A 23,164-nucleotide genomic window follows, 5' to 3' on the forward strand; every position below is an offset into this window, starting at 1 on the left:
ATATTTTGCTGAGTGTGAAGTCACACATGCGATGCTGTCAGCCGCCTGGCTCCGCCCATGCTCTGCCCCCTCTCCGCCGGTTCGCAAAGCCGAGGGCCACGCGACACGCGGCGAACCGTGGCGCGGATGGACTGGTGTGTTTCGTTCAGTTACTAAGTAAAATGCGTTCAAATGTGGTTAATAGCAATGTGCCACTGAAAAGAAAGATAATGATACCAAAACAACACCATACTAACCACTTACAATAAGAAATATATGAGGGTAAACTTTAATCCGCGCCACTTTCGCCTCCTGCAGCTACTATTTTCTTCTTGCGCAAAACTGAAAGATTTTGCGCGAGCCTACGTCACACGTGTGACGTCATACGCCGAAGGGCGGAGCTTGGCACCCGACAGACCCCAACTGCGCATGCGTCGTGCAAAATTTTGCAATAGGATGCGCTGCCCGAACAAGGCTCTGTATGCCAAGCTTCAGCGAAATGGCCCCAGTAATTACCGAGTTATTGAAATGGGAACAAATTTGGCACCTCTTCTTTTTGCATTTTGCACGTGCAGTAGGGGTCACTCACATAGATCAAGAGTATCCAACCTTTGGTAGAAGGGATGCAGCTACCCTGCAAAAATTACCGCAAGACAATCGCCCAAGCGGCTGCTGAGATATGAGCCTCTCAAAATCACTACTTTTGCATAACAGCTTGAACACCCTTGACTTTTCACGTGGCACGTGCCACGACGGTCACTACTGAGATGTGTCAAAAGTAGTCAATTACTGGGTAGAAGGGATGGGGCTACCCAGCAAAAAAGACCGCAGGCCAATCGGTCCAGCAGTTGCTGAGACATAAGCCTCTCAAAAGCGTTACAGGCCGGGCCGCTCATACTGAGATTTTTCCGTTATATTGAAAAGACTTCGCTTCGCTTGCTGCGCTCGCTCGCTCGTAATAACTGCAGCCAAAACATTGTATCTACTGAAACAAGTTATGACAAATGATGCTTGCTGTCTGACATCTTCCATCTTCAGGCATGCCTATTACAACTAAACCAACAGGACATTGTGCTGCTGCTCCAGGTTGAATGGTCACCATCATTTTGAAAGCAGTAGCTCCCATTGGAGTGTACTGACCATGTTGTGGTAGACTAGAAGGAGTAACCTGGAGGGCCAAAACTGCTGGTGTTTTGAACAACTTAAATTGCCGCCATATTTTTAAGTGGTTTTATCGTCAGGAAGTCTTGTGAATCACCAGCTAGCACCATTGCTGTATTTCAGGTGTATCATTGTGCTCAGAGTATCACTTAACTGCCGAAGACCTGGTCTATGGATGGGTGGCCTACTCATCAGAGAACAAGAGGCCTCCAGTGACAGAATCCAACCTCGAATTGATGGTCAGGGCAAAACTCAGTGGAAAACGGCCATCTGAGTCTTCATCAGCAAACAACTCGAGGATCAAGATCTACACCAAAGACACCATTGATCAAGCGTATCCTTTTTCTGATTGGGTGTTTTTTGCCAGATGAGCTAGAGGAAGTCTGAATGTACCTAACCTCACGGATGTCATGATCATGTTACATCATGTGCTTTTGTGTTTTTTTTTTTTTGTTCTTGTTTGAACTGGATCCTCAAAGTTTCCACTCCATAATGTCAGATCAATGTAGGAGCTTGAAAAATGTTTAATTTCATTGACTAACTGGTTTCTTTATAGTTTTTTGTTGATAAGTTTTTCTGAATTATTTTGAATGGATGAGAACAAGGCCATGCTGAGCCGAGCTTGTTGCAGCATCCCCTACTGCCTGAATGGGCATTCCCGGTAGCTGGGGATTGAGATGCCCAAATTAAGACGCTCAGCATGCCCATCAAGGTTGGACATTGGACATGGCTGTCCCATTTAACCGACTTCACCTGGCTGCGGCTGTTCTCACCAACTGGAGACCATCCCCATAGGTTTCTCATATATTGATCGTGCCAGGGTGACTGGAATTTGGGCTCTCACTTCCGGGAGTCCAACACTCTACTGACTGATGAGTTATGGGGCTGACTTTTTTTTTGCTTACTGCATAGTGATTAGTGCTGTCTTGACTTATTCATTCAGAAGTCAGCGGTTACAAAAAGTCATCTGGGCATTGCATATTTTTGGGACATCTTTTTTAACCCACTTCATTTAGGGGGGGGGGGGGGGGAGGGGACTCGGGGGTCGGATGGCCCTTCTCGATTTTTTCGCAAATAACTCGCGCTAAAAGCGGCCGACCGCGACGAAACTTTCAGTACCCTCGAACTGATCAATTTTTTACATCTACTCTGCAACTTTCATGACATTGCCCGAAATGACCTTTGACCTGTGAGTTGTACTTGTGACCTATTTCTCGAGACGGTGGTTGGTCGGAATCGCGATTCGGATTTACGAAGTGGTTTTAGTGCCTTAGTAACATGCTACAACGCCGTCAGTGGTGGTTGACGCCTAGTATGGATAGCCGGTAGGACGCCTACTTATTGACCTGACCTGACCTGACCTGACCTGACCCGACCCGACCTGGTCTAATGCATTCAGACATCATCTGTGATCAAATTGACATGAAATTCGTGATCAGCACCCCGAAAACCCTATACCAGCTTCTTTTTACGAAGTTCTAGTAGGTCCCGATTTTCCCGACTTTTGGGTCATTGACCTGACTTAGAGGGTCAATCAATGATCTAGGACCTTTAAATTGGGTATCACCGGCTTCCTCTCGTCACGGGCAACACGCTCGTTTTTCTGCGAAGCTCTAGCTCGATCCGGTGCCGAACGGGGGTCCAACCGACCCCTCCCCTCCCCCTACAGGTTAGACGCTGTAAAACGCCGCACACACAGGCGAAAGTCAATAAGTTATTTGCATAGTGCATGGCTATTGGCTAGTACTTACAATCGTTTTAAATATGCATGCTTTCATCAATTTTTGCGTTAGTAGTCCTATGTTCTTCATTTTACCAAATCCAGAGTGTCTCTCACGTCGTGTCAATGTCGGTTCACGGACATATGCTGTCTCATCACCCAGCACCAAGTTCATGCGTTCTGTGTGGCGCTGCTTTTTTTATAATGACGTCATTTCCTTGACGTGGCGGACTCAGACCTCGGAGTGACCTGTCGGCCGGATCCTCGCCTCTCTCCGGACAGGTACGTAACACGGCGGCTGCTCTTCCCCTCACAATCCCACTGTAAAAGATGGAAACTAGGCTCACGGTGGTATTTTTATGCTGCTTCGTTGCATGGAATGCTCCCTTGTTCGTGTTTTGGGCGAACCCCAAAATGCGCCAGACTTCCGAGTGAAAGAGCGCTCTTCGTTTTCGCATTTTGATTCGTCGTGATTTGTCCATTGGAAGGATTTCATAGAAATTAATGTTCGTATTTACCATCAATTGAGCAATGCAAGCTCAATGAGCATGTTGTTTTATGGCATTGTGATCGAATGTTATGAAGGGACGGATTGACGAAGCCGGGCCCACGCCAAGCAGTGATGGTGCATTCAATGAACGCCATTAACCGATCGGAATTTTATGGGCTCTCGGGACCCTGGATGATAAACTTGCACGTACAGCCGTCGACACGTTCCGCATCACTACCTGATCCGCCTGCAGTGCAGTAGCACTCATAAACCATGAGTAGCCGTGGACCGTCCCCGACAGGGGTCTCGTCCATCCATCGAGCGCCGGAGTGACTCGAACCCCCGCATTCCATCGGTTTTCCAACGTTACATCAATTAAACCTCGGGTCGGGCAAAGGTGATAACTCTGATGCGAATACGAATCTTGCTCAATTTCGAAATGCTGCTTTTTGATTTACATGAGCCTTTCTGCACTGGGGTATGCCACGGATGGACTGCAGGCTAGCCATGACATTCATTTGAACTTTTAGCACCGAAGTCGAATGGGAAATAGATAACTACAACTATCGGACTACAACTGCGATTTCATTATTTTGTGGCGAGTGGCGACCTGGCTTTGAAGACGTCACTAATGATTTCGTTGTTGGTCTGATTTTTTTTTAATCTTACTAGTTTTATTCATCCAAAGCTGGCGAGGTTTTGGTGTTAGTCTGATTGGTTTCCATAGGTGCGAGACGCGGGCTGCGGCCGCGGGCTAAAATCAGCATCGCGGCAGATAACCTGCGTGTCCGGCACGTTTTTTCCGCTTGTATTCCAGCGCCACGGGGCACTGGCGTTGCAGTACGGTACCGTCAGTTCCCCGCCTCCCCGCCAGATGGCAGTGACTCACCCGGTTCTGGGCGGGTAGCCCCAGGCGCCGGCGTCTGGTGCCGTCCGGCGGTAATCGGCGGCAAGTACACTCTCTGACACAAACCCTGTCGATTTTCGCCAATTTTTCGCCGCTAAAACGCGCTGGTGACTCGATTTTTGAGTGACATTTGGAACTTGGACATGTATCGATTTTGTATCAGTGCGACATTGATTTTGCCGTCTGCAAAGTGACGGCCGACCGACCGGCCCCGGGGCCGTCAGGCGCCTTGTCAGCGAGTGTACGAGGCAGGGGTAGTGGCCAGTCCCAAGGCCACCATCCACTCAGGCGGTGCTCCCCGCGGCGGACGGTTGACTGCGGAGGTCGTGGACCTAATCCGGCCTCTGTCTTGCTCTGACCGGTGCCGCGTGCGCAACTCTGAGGTGTGGTGCCGTGCCCCGCTCTGCCCCGCAGCCAGCCGTTGTGGGTATAGGTTTAGTGCGTGGTGTTCTTAGATACATGACTAGATCTATACTCAACAATGGAGGGTTGTGCTCTCGGCGGCGGCGGCGGCCAGGCTAGAAGACATCTGGAGGTCACCAGGACGAGGAGCGGCGCCCGCCGGCCGGCCGACACGTCACCAAGATGGAGGTCCCGGAACCGGCCGCGTGGTCGGCACCACCGTGCGGTGGTGCGCGTTCTAGGCTGTGATAGTGATTGATTAGTAGATTTATAAGGACTTAGTGCTTTTTGTGCTTTACGTATTTGGCTGAAATGTTTCTTGGAGTCCAGACGTCGTGATTTGGTAATAAGGGTTAGTTTTGATGAGAAGACATTGCTTTAGTGCTGATAATTTATCGTCTTTCGAGGATATCTCTTTTGATTTATGACGAAGCTTTGGGAAGTGCGATCGTTTCGGTGCGACACTGCGTTTACCACGTTTTACTTTTTTCTATATGTTCTTTTTTCTATATGTTGCACGATATAGTTTTCTGTCCGTTTTGCCTTTTCTCAGATTTTCCAAGATTTTTTCCTGCGTTCCAGGTTGTTCAGTCCTTTGGGTTTTTCTGCGTTCCTGGCTTTTACGAAAGTCGTTTTGCTGTGCCATGTTTGTTTTGTGGGGTGCTTATCGCCTAATTGAACGTTTGGAGATTTCCCTCGCCGTCTTATTTCTGCTATCTACCCAACCCTACCCTGTCGGCCTCGTGCGGGCGGGGGCGGAGGGGGGGGGGAGGTGTGTGTGTTGTGGCTGTGGCACTCCCCGGTTCAAAGGCCGACGCTGGTGGTTAGCCCGCCGGCAGCCAGAAGGGCCTGGGACCAGCCCCGTGCCCAGGCCGCCCGTAACTGTGTGTAAACGTTGTGGCAATGTGCGAAGTCAAGGGCGGGTTCAGCGTGAGAACAGCGTACCCTACAATGCTCTGAAAGGGTTGCTAGGATAGAGAACTGCGTAGCCAGCTCGCCTGACAGCGCTGGCCCGGACTAGTCTGGAACCGGTCTGCGGCTTTACCGATCTGTTATTTTTTTTTTTACGATGTGGCCGTTGTGTTTCTGCAATGCTGGATGTATATTTGTTTCGAAATATATGGAAAAAATCTCCGGCCTTGTGTTTTCGGAGAGATTTGAATAAGGCCGAGCCATCTATGATGGCGGCGATTTGGTCGCAAACGATGCGTCTACCGATTCTCAGAAGTCGGAAATTCTGAGAATTCTGCCCGAGATTTGAATGTGACGAGTGGTCCCCGGTCGGCCATGGACACTGGACAGTCGGGACCATGCTGCTGAGCTGGTCTCACGAGCCGGGGGGGGGGGGGGGGGCTGGTTCCTTGCGTCAGCAGAGGCGTGACCAGGGTATGAAAGGAGGGGGAGTGAGTAAGCGGTCTCCGTACTCCTCCAATACTATCAACCGGATCTAAGTGATGCCCTGAGCTATCTCCGCTCAATGTCGTGTCGGGGTTACTCCATCGGCCGGGTGATTGACCGGCGTGAGGCTCCGGGTGTGGGCTGGCCGGCCTGCCGCCAGCAGCGCCGCTGAACAGACCCGGCGGGCGCCACGCTGGCATTCTCAGTGGCATTCTCAGTGGCTGGAGCGGACACCCCGGCCTGCCGTCCGGCTGGCTGGTGGACAGAGTACCAAAGACTGGGCAGGAATATGGAGCTCGGTTTGTCCGAGTCTGTAGTAGGACGGAACGATTGGCTTACCTAGGCAATTCTTGTCGGCGGTTGTCGACTTTATGCCTAATTGACGTAAAAATGGTTATGAATGCTTCTTCTAATTCAACGTTTATTTAGGAGCGGACTGATTTAGTCAATTCATTGTTACGTGCTACCTGCTTATTTTGTTTCGGACGGTTTGGCTGAAAGTCACAAGAAAATGTAAATGTCATAAGAAGTTTTCATTCGTGGACATAAGTAATCTGCAATCTTACATTCTTCCGTTCCTCTGTGAGAACTGAGCTTTTTCATCTTCAAATGTTGGCACTAACGGTTTGCTGCTTGTTTGTTAAAAGCGGCTGCCAAGATGTAGCGCGATATGTGCTGCGTCGTACCGAAGCTGTTAAGGTAATAAGCTTGTTTCAACAGTTCTTTCTGCATCCCGACAAGCTAGGCATTCCGTATCCGTATTGCCAGCGAATGCCCGCTGAGCTGCTATTTCTTTTATTTTATTCGAAAGTCCGGTCATAAGAAGCACTGACACAAGATTTTGTTATTCACTTCGAAATGATGTGGTTTGTGTTGATTGAAGTTGTGGAATGTGAGATCCCTGACGTTTATTACTCTCTGTTGCTAAAAGTTCGTTCGGGTAATCACAATTCACACCTACCGGCAAGTCTCTGTCTTTGCGGATCGTAAGTGATAATTCCTGTGATGGTTTCGCACCAGCGGCCTTTGCAGAGGTGGCGGCGGTGGCGGTGCCCTCCCGCTCGCTCGCTGGCCGCCATTGGCCGTGGCCGGCGGCGTCGGCGTCGGACGCCTGATGACTGCCTGGAACCGCCGGCGGCGGCGGCGTCGGCGGGATTCCCGCTCCCACCGCTCCTTCTCAGAGGGCAACGGCACCAGACGCGCCGCGCGCGCGGGACGCCGGCCGTCCGCTGTCCGCTCCGCCGTGAAGTCGCCGCCCGCCCCGCCCCGCCCCGCCCGGCTTCTCTCGCCGCGCCGACCCGTGTCGGAGTGGGGGGACCATCAAAGCGTCCAAAACCGCAGCATCCAAAGTACGCAACATCCAAAACCGCAGCGTCCAAAGTACGCAACGTCCAAAATACGTCCAAAATCGGGTATATAGGGAGCATTCACAACGTCCAAAACCGAAACATCCAAAACCGCAACATCCAAAAACGTATCATCCAAAAACGCAACATCCAAGGACGCATCATCCAAAGTACGCAACATCCAAAGTACGCAACATCCAAAACCGTTAGGTTAGGTTAGGCTAGGTTAGGTTAGGTTAGGTTTCCTTTTGCCCGGTAGGCATAAATCAGTAGGTTAGGTTAGGTTAGGTTAGGTGAGGTTAGGTTAGGTTAGGTTAGGTTAGGTTAGGTTAGGTTAGGTTAGGTTGGGTTTCCTTATCCCCGGTAGGCAAAAATCAGTAGGTTAGGTTAGGTTAGGTTAGGTTGGGTTAGGGATAGGCAAAAATCAGTAGGTTAGGTTAGGTTAGGTTAGGTTGGTTTTGGATGTTGCGTGCCTTGGATGTCGTGGTCTTGGACGTTGTGGTTTTGGAGGTTACGTACTTTGGATGTTGCGTCTTTGGATGTTGCGTTTTTGGATGATACGTTTTTGGACGTTGCGGTTTTGGATGTTTCGGTTCTGGACTTTGTGAATTCCCCCTATAAACCCGATTTTGGATGTATTTTGGACGTTGCGTACTTTGGACGCTGCGGTTTTGGATGTTGCGTACTTTGGATGCTGCGGTTTTGGACGCTTTGATACGGACCCGTCGGAGTGGCCGAGGTCGACCGTTTGTCAGAGGGACGGAAACGCCGGCACGCCGCGCCTTCCCCGCCCTCCCCGCCCTCCCGGCTCCCTCGCTGCCCGCCGCGGTCCCTCGCTGGACCACCGGACATTCCTCGCTGTGTGAGAGCGATGGGCGTCCTTCGAGCGGCGCGTTCCTTCGCGATGGAGTTTCCACGCGCGCGCAGGACTAGGCGTGGTCGTGCCGTGGCGACTCGTCCTGACAGCCCGTTTTTACTGGAGAACCTGATGAAACTCACTTTATGGGGCGGTTTAGGACATGAGCTCCATGTGCGAGCAAATGCATTCCAGGCATTCGGCTTTTCGTGATCCTGGTCTCCGGCTCTCAGTCGAGTTCTCCCCTTCGGTTCCCCGCAAACGGTCCGATTGTGAAACTTTTTTTCCGCGTTTTTACGACACCTTTCTCTTCGCTTTCAGGCCACACTATTCACTGTTCAGCCCTCTCTCGGGCTATCGCTCGATGCGAACCCTGGCGCCGTGCGCTTCTTTTCAGCTTCTGATGCGCAAGTTGATGCTTTTGGGTCTCCTATTCCTCTTCTCAAGAAAATTGATCATCTTTTTTTTGCTGAATATTTATGGTTATCGTGCTCTTCATGGCAAGTCCTCACGGCTTCATTGGGTTTTCATTACATGGCTCTTATGTAAGTGTGCCGTACACATCAAGCATGCTATGACATTTGGAACTTATCGAGGGCTTCCTGTGGTTCTGTGTGATTGTGTATGAGCGTCAAGTATTGTTATTCCCAGTCTGCCGAGCCTGGCGATAGCTGGAATGTTACTAGAGCTGAATAGAATCAATTCTACTTATTACTCGTTTTGTGATGAATTTCGCTCATAAACCATGGGCAGTTAAGCGGGAATGAAGGGCTGATTAAGCCTGTTTGGCTCACCCTCCCGAACTAACAAAAATTAATGCTGCCGGGAAAGCCTGCTGTGTTACGCCGCCTGTCGGTGCTGCCTACGCTATTTTCTACGCCACGCTGTTTTCGCGTGGTTGTAGTGTAACTTTTATCTCGAAAATACTCGTTGCGGACGATTTTTGTTGTTTTCCAAGTTACTTTTTTAATCCTGCATTTGTAAGTTATGGGAACAACGAGGTTATACCAGGAAGATCACGGCTCGGCTCTTATCGGCTACACCATCAATAAATTTGTGTCAGTTTTTTTCGGAACGTTTCTCCCATTTTCACCGCCGCCCGTCCCCTCCGACCGGGCACGGGTAACCGCACATTACGCAGCGGGGGTGCGTCGTGTCGGGCCCGGGTCGCTCCCCCTCCCCTCCCCATCATACCATTGCCTCTCCCCCGTCCCTTCCCCCTCCGCCGCCGCCCCTTTCACTGTCCGCTGAATGAGCACAACAGCCAGGGAGGGGGAGGACGGCGCACATACCGCAGTCGGGCCGCCGCTATTACCCCAGTTCCCACCGGCACGCCGGGTGTTTTTGTGTTTTACCGCTGTTGGCAACAGTTTGTCTGTGACGTAACTCCCTCGCTGCAGAAAAAAGTGTAGGTTCTACCTGTCGAATTCTACATACGCGGCGAGTCCGTTTAATCGATATTTTGTTGTTCTCTTACCTTTGCAGTGTTTCCTCGATGATATGCGAAGGTTTGTCAGGTGATGACCTCAGTAAGGGTGCAATCATTTCCTCTGTTCATAAATTCATTTCAACCACGTTTTGTGTTTCATCACCCACTAGGAACGCCCATAAACAGCGGCTGCCAGGTCGTATTTCCACAATGCAGGTTCTGCTGCATTTACCCTTCATTTTCATCACACCCTGATGAAACCGAGTGTAATCTGACACCGCATGCCCGCGACTCTCCTTGAGCCTTTAGCCCGGGCCGTAATCCCAGCGACTTCCCGGCAGACGCCAGCCGCGATTCCGGACAAACGAGATTAATTGTTGCCCCCTCCCTCCTGCCGGGGCAGGTGCAGATGCTGAGAACGCCGCCTCGTTCTGTCTTCTCGGAAGACTATTGGCGTACTCGGCTCGCTAACTCGTGCCGGTCAGGCGAGGTGGCCGGTGGGGTCGCTTGTTTGCCGGTTATGGGGCGCCGTTGTCGGTTGCAGTTCAGACAACGCTGCGAATTGAGGGATTCTAGATGTAACATAGTTCAGAAGAGGTCACCTACGCCCAATGCCCATGCAAACAGGATATCAGCTGAAGGTACCTGTCGTACTCTGCTAGAGTTATGGTGCATTGAGTTTAGAATGAAAACAAGAAAGTAAAAAAACAAAAAAAAAGCAAAAAACAAACAATCATGCGCTATGGGATTTGGAAAAGGATGCAAAGTAGATGCCCCTTTCCTCAACCCGCGCATTGCCCATTGCACGGGGTCGAAATGAGAAGTCGAGGGTCCCTGACTGCCTTTTCAATATAAAGAGAATCCTTAACCCGGCAGGCGGCGGGCCTACCAGCCACCTTCCGCGCGGTGGGGGGGGGGGGGGCACTTTTTTGCCCCCCCCCCGTATCTCCGAAACTACTGGACGGATCCGGAATATTCAAACGGCGTTCGATAGCCCTGTCAAATTTGTCGAAGGAAACCAAATTTCATTGACCTCGGGGTCGCCGATGACGTCACAGGTCAGGTCAAAGATAAAATGTTTCACCGTTCACGGGGCTTCTAGGGAAAGCGCCTATAACACCGAGTAAAACGCATTTTGTCGAAAATCAGCGATAAGGCGTCAGTTGTCTAGTACATATGCTGCTATTAGAGGTCACTGGTCATACCAGGTCAGGTCACAGGTCAGGTCACCAAGGGTCACCACATGAGCCCAACTTTACTAAGGTTATGCGATGCATGTTTTATGGCCAGTTTTTCATTTCCAACTCAATGGTGTTGGTTATAAGACCATCAGGTACGGTTTAGGTCACTTTCTGGTGGAGGTCAGTTCAAGGTCAGGTCAAAAAAGGTCAAATTTCAAAGTTGATATTTTTGCATAAAATGGGTATCGATTCGATGCAGCTCGTCACGGGGAGTCTAATGGTGGTCTTTGTTTTGCGCTACGAGGTCTAGAATTGCTAAAAAATTGAGTTTGAAAATTTGACGTCATCAATTTTGAACAGTTTTTTCGCTATAACTTGGCCAAAAAAAGAGGTATCGATCTCAAATTTGGTATGTAGATAGAAGGCGGTAGGGGCTATCACATATATTCCGGTTTTTTCGAAATTCAAAAAACTTTTTGGATTTTTTGGCTATTATATTCAAAAAATCTATTTTTTGATTTTTGGGGTCAAAATCCAAAAAATTCGAAAAACCGAAATAGCAGTTTTGTAGCCCTTTTAATTCCACACCTTTTATATCTGAAATATTTTTCTGTATCTCTAAAGCTGTAGGCCTGACAGCTCTTCCCGCGAAACCTTTTTTTGGGTCGAAAATGGCAAAAATGACGTCACTCTGACGTCATTAGCGGCCAACCTATCATAGCCTTTGGAAAAATTTTTGGTCACCATGTGCGCTAGCTGCTCCCGGGAGGGTACTGAAAGTTTGGTGACGATCGGCGCAGCGGTTCTCGAGATATATCGAAAAAACTAAAGGGGGGGGGGCAAAAAAATGCCCCCCCCACCGCCTGGATGGTTAATGCCGATGTGGCCACAGAACTACCAGTGCTTATTTCCACACCAAATCTCCATATGCCAAGAGAAGAGAGAAAAAAAAACTGAGTTGTCGGTATCGCTGAGGTCAATGCAAGTAGGTCTGATGTTTGATTTTTAACGGGCCTTTGACGATTACCGTTTGAGTTTTGAAAGCTGGCCCAGTAGTTTCGGAGAAAGCGAGGGGTGAAACGTCTTTTTCTACGGCGGCACGGTCCGGTTAGCCCTTCTACGCTGAAATGCGCTGAAATGAAATGAAATGCGCTGAAATGTAATTTGTGTCGTTCCCGGTTCCACCTTCAATTTCGTCTCGACATGGCGCCCTTGCTAGATTTTTATGCCTTCTCCTTTCTAAAATCAAGTGAAGAGTTCCTGATCTTACTGAATCATTGTCATTGAATGATCGTTTATGCTAAGCGGAATCACTGGCGGATCCAGGCTTGCGTTTTGGGGGGGGGGACCAACTCATGCAGAAGCCAAACCTAGGGTACCCCCAAATCCTGTTTTCTCATCGGATTTAGGCCACTTATTTTTCGTCACAGCCCTGACACTATTAATATTTTTTTTTTAACTAAAAAGAAAAATATATAAATGGTAGCCCACCCGACCCATGCCTTTATATTACTTTGTAAACACTTACCATTGCTTTTGTCGACCAGTTAACCCGCTTCGAGTCAGTGCTTGGGTCCCTTTGCGGGCCGGGAGGTGGTAAAACACCCCTTGTCTAACTCGGCTCCTGGGCCACGCACTGATTGAACTAGGTTTCATCATCGTTTGGGGGAGGGGGCAAACGGGCCACTTTAGGCCTCTGGGAAGGGGGCATGGCCTTAAATGCCCCCTCCCTGGATCCGCCAGTGTAAGAGACCATTGGAGCTGCAGTTGGGTACCTCAGACGTCAGGGTACGCCCTCAGATGTATAGGACTCGCGTGGAGACCTCTTATGCTATAGTGGACTGAAAGGACCAAAAGGAGCCCGTCTAGGGCTCCCGGAGATAGACATGGGCCCTCAGGAGCCCGCCAGAGCCCCCAATGAGGGATAAGTGAGGGATACCAAGTGCCTGCAATTGCATAAGTCATAACGCCTTTACAAATCAATATATTATGTATCAGTGGCAGATCCAAGGGGGGCCACATGGGTCATGACCCCCCTTGGTGCCCGGGGCACCACCGGCCTAGCAGGGGCACCACCAGCCCGCCAGGGGCACTACATGCCTAGCAAGGGCACCACGGGCCTGTGAGGGGCCCCACAGGCTTGTCAGGGGCACCCCAGGTCTGTCAGGGACACCAGAGACCTGCCAGGAGCACCACCGGCCTCGCAGGGGCACCACCGGTCTAGCAGGGCACCACCGGTCTCGCAGGGGCACCATGGGCCTGTCAGGGGCCCCACCGGCCTCGCAGGGGCACCACCGGCCTCGCAGGCATCACGGCATCACGCAGGGGCACCTTGGGCCTGTCGGGGGCATCACGGGCCTGTTGGGGGCACTTTAGGCTTGTCAGGGGCACCACAGTCCTGTCAGGTCCCAGGGGCATTAGCAGCCTAGCAGGGGCACCCTAGGCCCGCCAGAGGCACGGGCACCACAGGCCTGCCAGGGTCCAGGGGCACCACGGGCCTGTCAGCGGCACCTCAGGCTCCCGTGCCCCCCCCCCCCCCCCCTGGATCCGCCAGTGATGCCACACCACGCGAAACACCGCCAACTGCCAGCTGCCGCGCCATAAACACGTGCCAACAACAGTTTTTTTTTTGAAGGTCGACTCCGCTCGCGCAGCTTTTGACTGACCCTCACTGCTACCATATTGCTTACACATTATGCTGTGGAAAGCTTTACTTCACCAAGTGGCTAAAAATCTCCATCAAGGTATATTTTCTTAGCAATTTTTCTGACGTTTTGGGGGGGGGCCAAACAGGCCACTTTAGGCCTTTGGGGGGGCCATGGCCCTAAATGCCCCCCCCCCTGGATCCGCCACTGAGCGGAATATTATTCCATTTGTTTTTGACAAATTTTATTTGGACCCTGATACATGCGACGAATTTAGCTCCCCTTTTCTTATATTCTCTCCTTCTTCCGTACAAATATCAAGCACTTGGCTGGGGCTCTTGCATTAGGTAGGTTTCCTAGACTGCGTTGGATAGTTCATCAATTGCTCTCTTACCATTTACCAAAGTCGTTCTTTTTTTTTCCGCGGTAAAATTATTTATAGGAAACATTTCGCAAAGATATTTACAGCACAGGCGCAACACTTATTTTATATATATATTTTTTTTGTTACGGGCCGTCGCAAATCCTCGCATCTGGGCCGAGGAACAACTCCATATTTTTTTCAAAGGTAGCGGTGTTATTTCACAAAATCCCCCAGCTTTCCGTTGAAAATCGCAGGGGCCAGGAGCCGGTGATTCCAGATTTCAGGTGACGAACACGTGGTCGTCCCCCTCCGTCCCTCGACCATCTCCCATGCAGGTGGGCCTGTTTTCGGCGGCGTCTATTCAGCGCGCTCGGCCCGGAGCGGCCGTTGTCGCTGGGCTCCGCTCTCCGGCCGCTGCACCTGCCGCTCCCCCGCACACCTCCCTCGCTCCCTCTCTCTCTCTCCTCCCACCCCGCCCCCCGCCCGCGGCTGGCCGGCCGGCGCCGCGGTCTCCAGGCGAGCCGCCCGGCCGGCCGGCAGGTCTGGACGGCTGGCGTTCTGCCAACGGCCGCGCCACTTTCAAGGTCAGCTCATGCTGCGCCGGTGGACCCAGCGGGCCGCCGAGCGTGGAAAGACGCCGCCGCGGCCACCGACCGACCCAGGACGCCGCCGCAGCCTCGGGCGCAGCGTGGATGCCGCGCGCCGACGCCTCCAAATTGCGCTGGCGAACTGCCGAGGCTAGAGGCTTTTCGACTTTTGATGGCAGCGATGACGGCGATGGCGACTGTTTTTGCAGGTAGATAGTTTATGGTAAATTGTTTTTTTTTTCGGTCTGTCGGTGGGGAGCCGGCCGCGCCGTTCCGCGCCGGTGATCGGGGGACAGTATCAGCGGTCCTATCTCGGACCCAGTCGCGGCCGCCGCGCCCCAGGGCTGCCACGTCGCCTGGCGGGCCCGGGCCGGTCTCCCCTTCGGATACCGGCGGACCGGTCGGCCGGTCCCGGTCCCTGGTCCGGTCTCGGTCCCGGTCCCTGGTCCGGAGCGCTCCGGCGCGCCGCGCACCGAGAAGGACCGGTTTTTCAAACGTGGCCACGGCGCGGTACCCGGCGTCGGCCAGTTTTTCTGCGCCACCGGCCAACGGTCTCCGGCGCCCGGCCCGGAGACAGCCAGCGGCCCGGTGCCGTGTGGGGAGGTGGGGAGACAAATTCGAATGGGAATCTGATGGGAGATGAGGAAGACAAAATCGAATGTGAATTTACGCTGGCACTTGAGTCTAAATCAAATGAGGATATATCGGAACATAAGCGCATAACTCAATTTGAAATGCGTTGAGCGATGATAGATATACTTAACACATATGGGAAGATATTGTATGATGGAGAAGCAAGCCAAGGAAAATACTGAAGATTTTGGGCGATGAAGGCTGACCACGATCGAAACGAATTATGAATGCCACGCTTCAGCTTTGAAGGGGAGGACGGACCAAACAATCTGCGAAATTCGTCATTTCCACGCACTCTAGACGTCATGTTCAAAATCAGATTCAGAGGAGCAATGAGCCTTCCTTTCCCTTGGTTTTATCATAGTATAGGTATTAAATAACAGTTATTACAGTGTTATTAACAGTGTAATAGATAAGTTATTTGTTACACTTTTGTTTTATTCTGTTGCTGCCGGTGCGTTCTATTTTTTAAAGTGAGTACGCTGCACACCAGACTGGCTCCCATTCAGAAATCGGCGGCCGACGCGGATAGGTCAGGTAGATCGCCCACATGCTGATAAACAGAGGAAGCCCTCCTGCGCTGAAACGTAAACCTGCTATCGGCAGCCGCCGGGTGTGTTGATGTCGGCTCTCAGCCCTCTGATGACGTGTCCAACCGATAGTGTCCCCAACGAGACACGAATCCGGAACATGGACATTGAACGCCGTATCTCTGGAGCTTGCAGATTGGGGTGATTGATGGATTCCGAGACATGGCTGCTCTCCACTTAGGGCCTCCCTATTCGGAGTCCTTATTTTCTGTCAGTTCGTCGGTTTGATTTCGCACAGCATTACATTTACGACAGGCACAGTGTCCAAGTGACTCATTTGTCTGCATTCGATAACCGTCACATGTGCTGCCGTCTAGTGGTGACCTGCCCAACTATTTTGTGTCTGTTTCAGACGGGGAAGCGGCCCCTGTCTGGAAGCCAGGCCACGCCGAAGCGAGCGGCGGGCACCGGTCCTTCCAGGTCTGCCCTCTTCAGTCCGACCAGCTACTCACCGAGCGGGTGAGTCCTCAGTTATTTCTCACACGCAACTCACCGCGGAGACCTGTCACATTTCTGTTACTTACCTCTCACCTCACAACTCTCACGCTGCTCACACTGCTTACAGTTACCTCCCACACTCACTTATTATGCTTACCTCTCGCTTCTCGCACATCACATTCGCCTCACACCAGCTATCAGATCGGAGTCGAACAGCTCTGTCGTAATCTTGGTACGCCTACCCAAATTTTAGACCAGAGTTTGGTTGGAATATTTCATTGAATAAGACATTTTTGTAAGGCTTACCCACATAAACGAGTAGGAAGAAGCATGCAATGATACGCAGCGTGTATCATTTAGACGCGTTTGTAGCAATGCTGTCACGTTTGGCTCACCTCAATGGACAAACACAAGTAACATTGTGGATTAAACTGCCAGGAAACCCGTCACAAATTGGACGCATGCGCCCCTCCCCTCCCAGAGAGGGGGTATTGTTTGCACCCTGGCCCCTTGTTTGCCGCCAGTTTAGCGTTTGGGGCTGTGGTTGGTAGTGCGACCAATATGCAGGCGGATCGAAGGCCGAATGGGCATTGCAATCGCTATTCAGTTTATTCTGAATTGGAAATGCACAGCAAATGTATGTCGATCCTGCTGATCGCTGGCCAGGGATATCCCCGTCTGCATAAGTGCTCCCGTTTATACGGATGCCTATGGAGTTTGCAGGCCTGTTTATCAAGCGATGTCGCTCAGGTCATCCGCCGCCGTGGCGGAACCTGAATATGTTCTTTTTTTTTGAAGTCTATGCTCGTAGGGTATATGCTAGTGTTCGCGGTAACAACTGTCAAAACAGCCATTTACATATTTGTTGTGATCGCTATTATGGGAAAGTTCTTACTATATTCGAGGCGAACCTTGGCGATTCATGGATATCCATGTCGTGGTTCGTGGCGTGTCAACTGCTAAATTTTTGTCCGGCCATTTTTACCGCCGATAATGCTGCGTTAAACGAGCATTATTTATATTGTTCAATTTTTGAAACCAGGGAGAAACCGAATGACAAGACACAAGGCGGGTAGAGACGAGGGCGCGCCTCTTCAAAACTGACAATACCTATGCGACACACCAGTCAAAACTGGGTGTGCGCATAGTGCATTGACTTCTACTAGAGGTCAATGATATGTAGTGTCAAAACTGGGTGTGCGCGGTCAGATTCAATATCATTTTCAGTGGACCATATGACCAGTAAAACGCCTTTTGGGCGACCAACGGAGCGAGCGAGAGGATGGGCCTTGCACGTGCGAAATTGCGAGGGGTACCTCCAACTTACCTGTGCACTGCACCCTACTAACGGGTCTTTAGCGATGTGCCAAATTTCAGCGCAATCGGCCTAGCCGTTCTCGAGATCTGGAAGCGGCACACTGCACGTGCGCACGTGCAAGCGGGGTCCAAACTGACTTTTGCACGGCACCCTGCTAACTGGTCCCCAACCGTGTACCAAATTTGAGCGCAATCGGCCCAGCCGTTCTCGAGATCTGGGAGTGCCCCCTGCACGTGCGCACGTGCTGTAGCACCCCAACCTTAACACATGCAGATGAATTATCTGATGGAGACCTAACTATGTACCGAGTTTCAATTCAATCGGCCCAACCGTTGTGCCGTTATTGAGGTTGCAATTTTGGGGGTTCTTAAAAAATGTCCAACTTTACCACGCGCCACGTGCGGTGGTTGGCAAGAACGCATGGTGGCCATCACACCACAGAACTTTTACGTCCAAGTGACATTCAGTAAAGAAGACCGCTTGTCAATCGGATGTCCCGTTCCTAAGATATTAGCTTTTGAAGAGCGTCCCCACGGCCGGCCGGCCGGCCGGCCGGCCGCTCATACTCAGGATTTTCCCTTAATTCAGTATGAGACTCCGCTCGCTTCGCTCGCTCCGTAATAATAGGAGCTCACACACGGTTCCAAGCGCCCGTCCGCGACACTGCTTCGTGCCTTGCCCGGGAATCGAATATGTGCGGTCGATCGACCCGGTCCACCCGGCAGGCGCTCCTGGCGTCGCCCCTGTGAGACCACGTGACCGGTCGACGCCCGAGGCACTGATCAGCTGACATCCGGCCGGCCCGCCACTCAGCGCCGCCGGCCGGTCGCCGGGTGGGGAAGGGTGGCCGATTCATCACACATGACACATACGATCCATACGAGTATTATAAACATTGCCTTCACGGCTATTCAGCGTTCAGCTGTTCATTGTATTGCGACTGGACTGACGTTTATGTGTAAAGGGAACATTTTTAGCTTTCGCTCTGTCAGCACTGGTCGGGCCTATAGATGCAATGCTCTGTACCTAAGAAAAAGCTTCAAGTGTCATCTGCCGTGCTGAATGAGAGTAGGGGAGAGTGGGGCACATTCGTGCAAAAAATGGATAAACCCATATATCTGTTCTTTGGTTAGTGCAATGGCAAAATTGTTGATTGTAGTATGGAAAGGAACTATTGCAGATAGTTTTCCTCTTTAAAAGTTATCCTATAAAATTATTGTTTCCATTAGAAAAAATGACTTTTATTAACTCTGAACATTTGCACGAAACTGTCCCACCTATGGGGCACATTCGTTCAAGAGATGGGGCACTTCCGTTCACCCGGCAAAATTCGAGAAATTACCGGGCATTACCAGAAATTTACCAAAGGAAATTGGCAGGGGGTCATTTCACTTGATTCCTTTCGACAAGAATGCATTGCACAACAAATGTAGAAAGAATGGGCTGGCCAACAAGAATGTGCCAACTGCCGGCCTCCGTGACCTCGCCAAGTTCGCGTGAATTGCTCGTCACGACGTCGCAAGCAGTCGAGACTGAGTCAGGCGAGCGTCATTAGAGAAACCTACTACAGATAAAGTCATAAATCGCAAAAACTAAAAAAAAATATGCACGAATGTGCCCCCAGGCAGTGCGTACACGAACCTGCCCCACAACGTTATTAGTAATATATTTCAAAATTTCTTTTTGAAAAAATGACACTTTTTCAACAAACAAGTTTGCAGCAGTTCCGTGAATAGAGTGGGCTTCTTCACCCCCAATTTTGAAAAGCTGAACCACATTTCCGAGTCAGGATCACGAAAATGGATGATATGAGAAAAGTTTGGAAAGCTCACGAATATTACAAATTTGCGTTTTTATCAAGCATGACAGCAGGTACAGTGTTGTCTTCTACGGTGAACGAAGGGCGGCAATGATAGACATATTTCCATAATTTACCTTGAGCTCGTGCAGTCACTCGTGTTCCCATAAACTGCTGAAAACGAATGTGCCCCATGCACGAATGTGCCCCACTCTCCCCTATATACCGAACTATCGTCCTTAATCCTCATGTTTACGTAACCTTTGGTGCTTTGGGTTCGGAGCATGCATTTATGCATATTTATAGTTTACATTAGCTGTACCACTCTGAGGCGCAGTAGGTATTCATGTCGATTACCGAAATTGGAACCACTATCAGAATATCAAGTGCGGTTTTTTACCCAGGGTTATACCCACACCACTTCAGCCATGCCAACTTTTGTTCGTTGTAGCGAAGATATCCTATTTGCGATGTTTTTTATTACGAGGCTGTAACAGCATGTGCTTTAAACGAGCCGTTCTGGGGTGAACATTGAACAAAGCTTGTTTCATTTCGCGTGTTGTCTTACCAGCCTGTCGATAAGGAAAGTGGCAAGCCCGTTTCTTCTGGCTGCTGCTATTTAACCCGCGCCCTGCTGGGGGGGGGGGGGTGTTTGAACACCCCCCTTGTGATTTTTCGCGAATATCTCAAACCGCCGTTTTTGGTACACCTTGTCATACATCAATTCTACACATATTGTGAAAATTTCAGACCAAGGTCATTCAAGGTCAGGTCACTAGGTCACTTCTCACCTCATAAAAAGTTTCAATGTCTGTCATAGCTACACTGAGTGACCGATTGCTTTGAAACTTTCAGCGATTGCTAAGAGCAATAGCATGTACAAAATGTATATCTCAGAATTTTAATATCGATGACCTAAGGTCAGGTCAATTTTGCGACCTCCTCATTATAAGTCAATGGGAGAAAATTGAAATGCGCCTCCTTTGGACGAAAGACATTATAAACACTTCCGAACACTGAATTACAAGTGGTTTAGACACACTGAACATGAAAATGGTGTCCGTGACCCCTGTTTATGCCCTGAGGTCATCTTAGGTCACGAATGGTATCTAACAGTTTTTCGCAAATAACTTTTGATAGAGGCATGCTAGAGCGATGAAAACGCCTTAGATGTGTTCAGCTCGACGATGCGGATCGACTGATATGCAACATGACCCTTTCCGGTCAGGTCATGACCTTGACCTGAGGTCAAATTTTCAAGTTGACCTTTCAAGGTCAAGTTATAGTTCATTCGATGCGTCTTGACGAGAGGAACACGATGCTGGTAAAAGTAAGCTCGTACAAGGTTTGGGTCAAAAGTTATTGCAGAAAAACTGTTTCCGAAAAAATCGGCTATTTTTGCAGTTTTTGCCCCCTGCAGGCAAAACCGTTGACGTTAGGTCAAATCTGAGAGAATTACTCAGAAAGGGCGTTAATAGGGCTATCGAATGCGCTTTTCCGCGGCGCTGTAGCTCTATTGGTTCCCGAGTTATGCGTTGGCTTCTTGGAAATGTTCGACATTCGACCTGGAAATCGGCGAAATTTTGCCTTCAATGACCTCTGGTGACCTGACCTTTGACCTGACCAAAAAATTGACCGAAGTGATTTCCTCATTATTTTTGACGCTCTTTCGAACGCCGCCTTCCGCGTATCGCTACGTGGCCCAGGATCCGAGTTAGAAGGGGGGGTGTTCAAACACCCCCCCCCCCCCCAGCAGGGCGTGGAAATCCAGGACCCCCAGCCGGGCGCGGGTTCGCAACTCCGGATTACTGTCCCATTGTCTTGATTGAGTTCAACAGTCATGGGTACTTCGTGTCACTTGAGCCTTCTTTTCGTGAGCCATTTGACGTGTCAATTGATGACATGATTTCCAACTTGCCGAAGATGCACTTTTCGGGAGCTTTTATCACACGAAGCCCGGCAATATATTAGGAGTTTTGTATTCCGACTGGAATATTACAAGGAATGACCCGATGAAACAGGACCGTCGTTGTGATGACGATCATACAATACGAGTACATGTCCTCTTCCAAAAAAGAAAATGTTTATTAGCTCAGCAACTCTTGCTCCATTTATCCAATCGCTCCGCTCAGCCGCCCAACTCGCGACGTTCGTCGTTAGCGGCGCGGAAATCGTTTCCACACTCGCCAGATGTGGTAATCTCTCCATCTCTCCTCGCCGCGGCGCCTCGTCCGTTACACAACCTCCTTCGTCGCCGCTCTCCTCTCACCCCTGCCTCTCATCCCGCCGCCGCCGCCGCTCCATTTCCCGGGCACCTCCCATCTGGGCCACTGGGCCCAGCTGGTAACACCAGCCCCCTGCGGGTGCATCTGGAGGACAGACTGCCCCGCGGACCGAGCTGAGGGCGGCCTCCCCGCCTCGGGACGGGGCTGTCATCTCACTGTTTGTTTATCCAGCATAAGGCGACTCGCCGGAGCCCGGGCTCCTCTGCGCCGAGTGGCCGCCCCTCGCCTGTGACGGTCCTATGTGTGTGAGCGAGACTCTTGTGACGCATGTGTGACGCCTGTGACGCACTTGTGTGATGCCCAGCTGTGACATGCATGTGTTGTCACTGATACTGTTAAGTGACGCTTGTGATGTTCCTATGGGACCCTTATGAAGCTTATGTGCAACACAACTAACTACTGGGATGCCTTCGTATTACGTTTGGGGGACTCTTGTGGGACTCCTGTGGCGCTCATATTGTGCCTTTGACTTGCATTCGTGTTGCGACTGTGTGACTCTTGCATAACGACTATTGCTTGTTCGACGACCAACTGTAGGGTGTGAACTGTGAAGGTTATACGACACATGACACTCATCACCCAGTGGACTCTTCACAAGCTATAGTTTTGTAACTTTCTCGTGGCAGACAACCATGAAGGTGATCGAGGCTGTAGCATACTACAGACGTCGCGACTTTATGTCACATGTCGCGTCGTCCGACAGCGGCATTATCCTACGACCCCACCTCCCGTCGCAGCGTGACACCGGCGGCCGTGTGCCATGTTTCGTCCGTCCCCGTGTAGCAACTGTGACAGCTGTGACGGCTACGTCACCACTGTGACGTGTCTGAGGGCCAGACGGCTCCGTGGCCGCTGTCTCTCTCCAGTTTGACAGGTGCTGGAAGTTTGTCAGGTACATGCCTCCCGGATGATCCCCTGAGACAGGTGCACAGGGGAGCTGAACCTGACCCCTTTTCCGGTAGTGGTTTCCTCTTTCCTGCCCCCTCAGAAGTGTGGTGTCTCAGTCCAGTCTTCTATCCTTTCTCCGATTCTCCCAGCTCATGAGGGTGTGTCCAACATTCCCAACTCATCCATTGTGTCTGACTCCCTCCCAACTCATCTGGTAGCGTTCTAGACCTTCCCAACCTCCTCTCGGTATTCAGCTACTCTTTAGGGATAGTGGTAAACCTCATTTCTATTCCTCCGGTAGTGTGTTTTTCATACATATGCCTTCAGTAGTGTGATACTACCGAAGTTAGACACTAGTCACTAGTGTCTAACTCATCCCTAGGCCTCCCGTAGTGTAACTCTGCCCCATTCTTCTGGTAGGGTCCAACTCATCCTTCTCCTGCGGAACCCCGGGTCGCTCTGTGCTCGCTCCACCGGTTCTACTGGTTCTACCGGTTCCATACTCAGTAGCCACTGGCGCCGACCGGCGTCAACGCCATCCCAACCTGCCGCACTTCGTTTTGACTTGATCTGCGATATCAGAATCGCAATGCGGGAGAGATCAGAACCAATATAATCGTCGTTGGCGCCGAGCTGCCGACCTGTGTCCAATCGGTTTACTTACGAGCAGGGATATTTGGCTGAAGCTCCCTGAAAGGAAATAAGGAATGCCGTGAATTCAAAGAACCTGAAGCCAAGGGAATGTGTTA

General features: G+C 50.8%; 1 protein-coding gene across 1 annotated transcript in view; it reads left to right on the plus strand.

Annotated features, from left to right (window-relative positions):
- The window catches only part of LOC122380679 (DNA polymerase alpha subunit B-like), a 47,779-nt gene that overhangs the window by 783 nt on the left and 23,832 nt on the right, over window positions 1-23,164 (plus strand). The window contains exons 2-4 of the mRNA XM_043364053.1: window positions 1,264-1,474; window positions 3,097-3,142; window positions 16,041-16,147. Of these exons, the coding sequence (XP_043219988.1) occupies window positions 1,264-1,474; window positions 3,097-3,142; window positions 16,041-16,147 (364 nt within the window). The remainder of the gene's footprint in view (window positions 1-1,263; window positions 1,475-3,096; window positions 3,143-16,040; window positions 16,148-23,164) is intronic.

The sequence above is a fragment of the Amphibalanus amphitrite genome, unplaced genomic scaffold (assembly GCF_019059575.1).
Source record: "Amphibalanus amphitrite isolate SeventyFive unplaced genomic scaffold, NRLGWU_Aamphi_draft 000104F_arrow, whole genome shotgun sequence".
Taxonomy (NCBI): domain Eukaryota; kingdom Metazoa; phylum Arthropoda; class Thecostraca; order Balanomorpha; family Balanidae; genus Amphibalanus; species Amphibalanus amphitrite.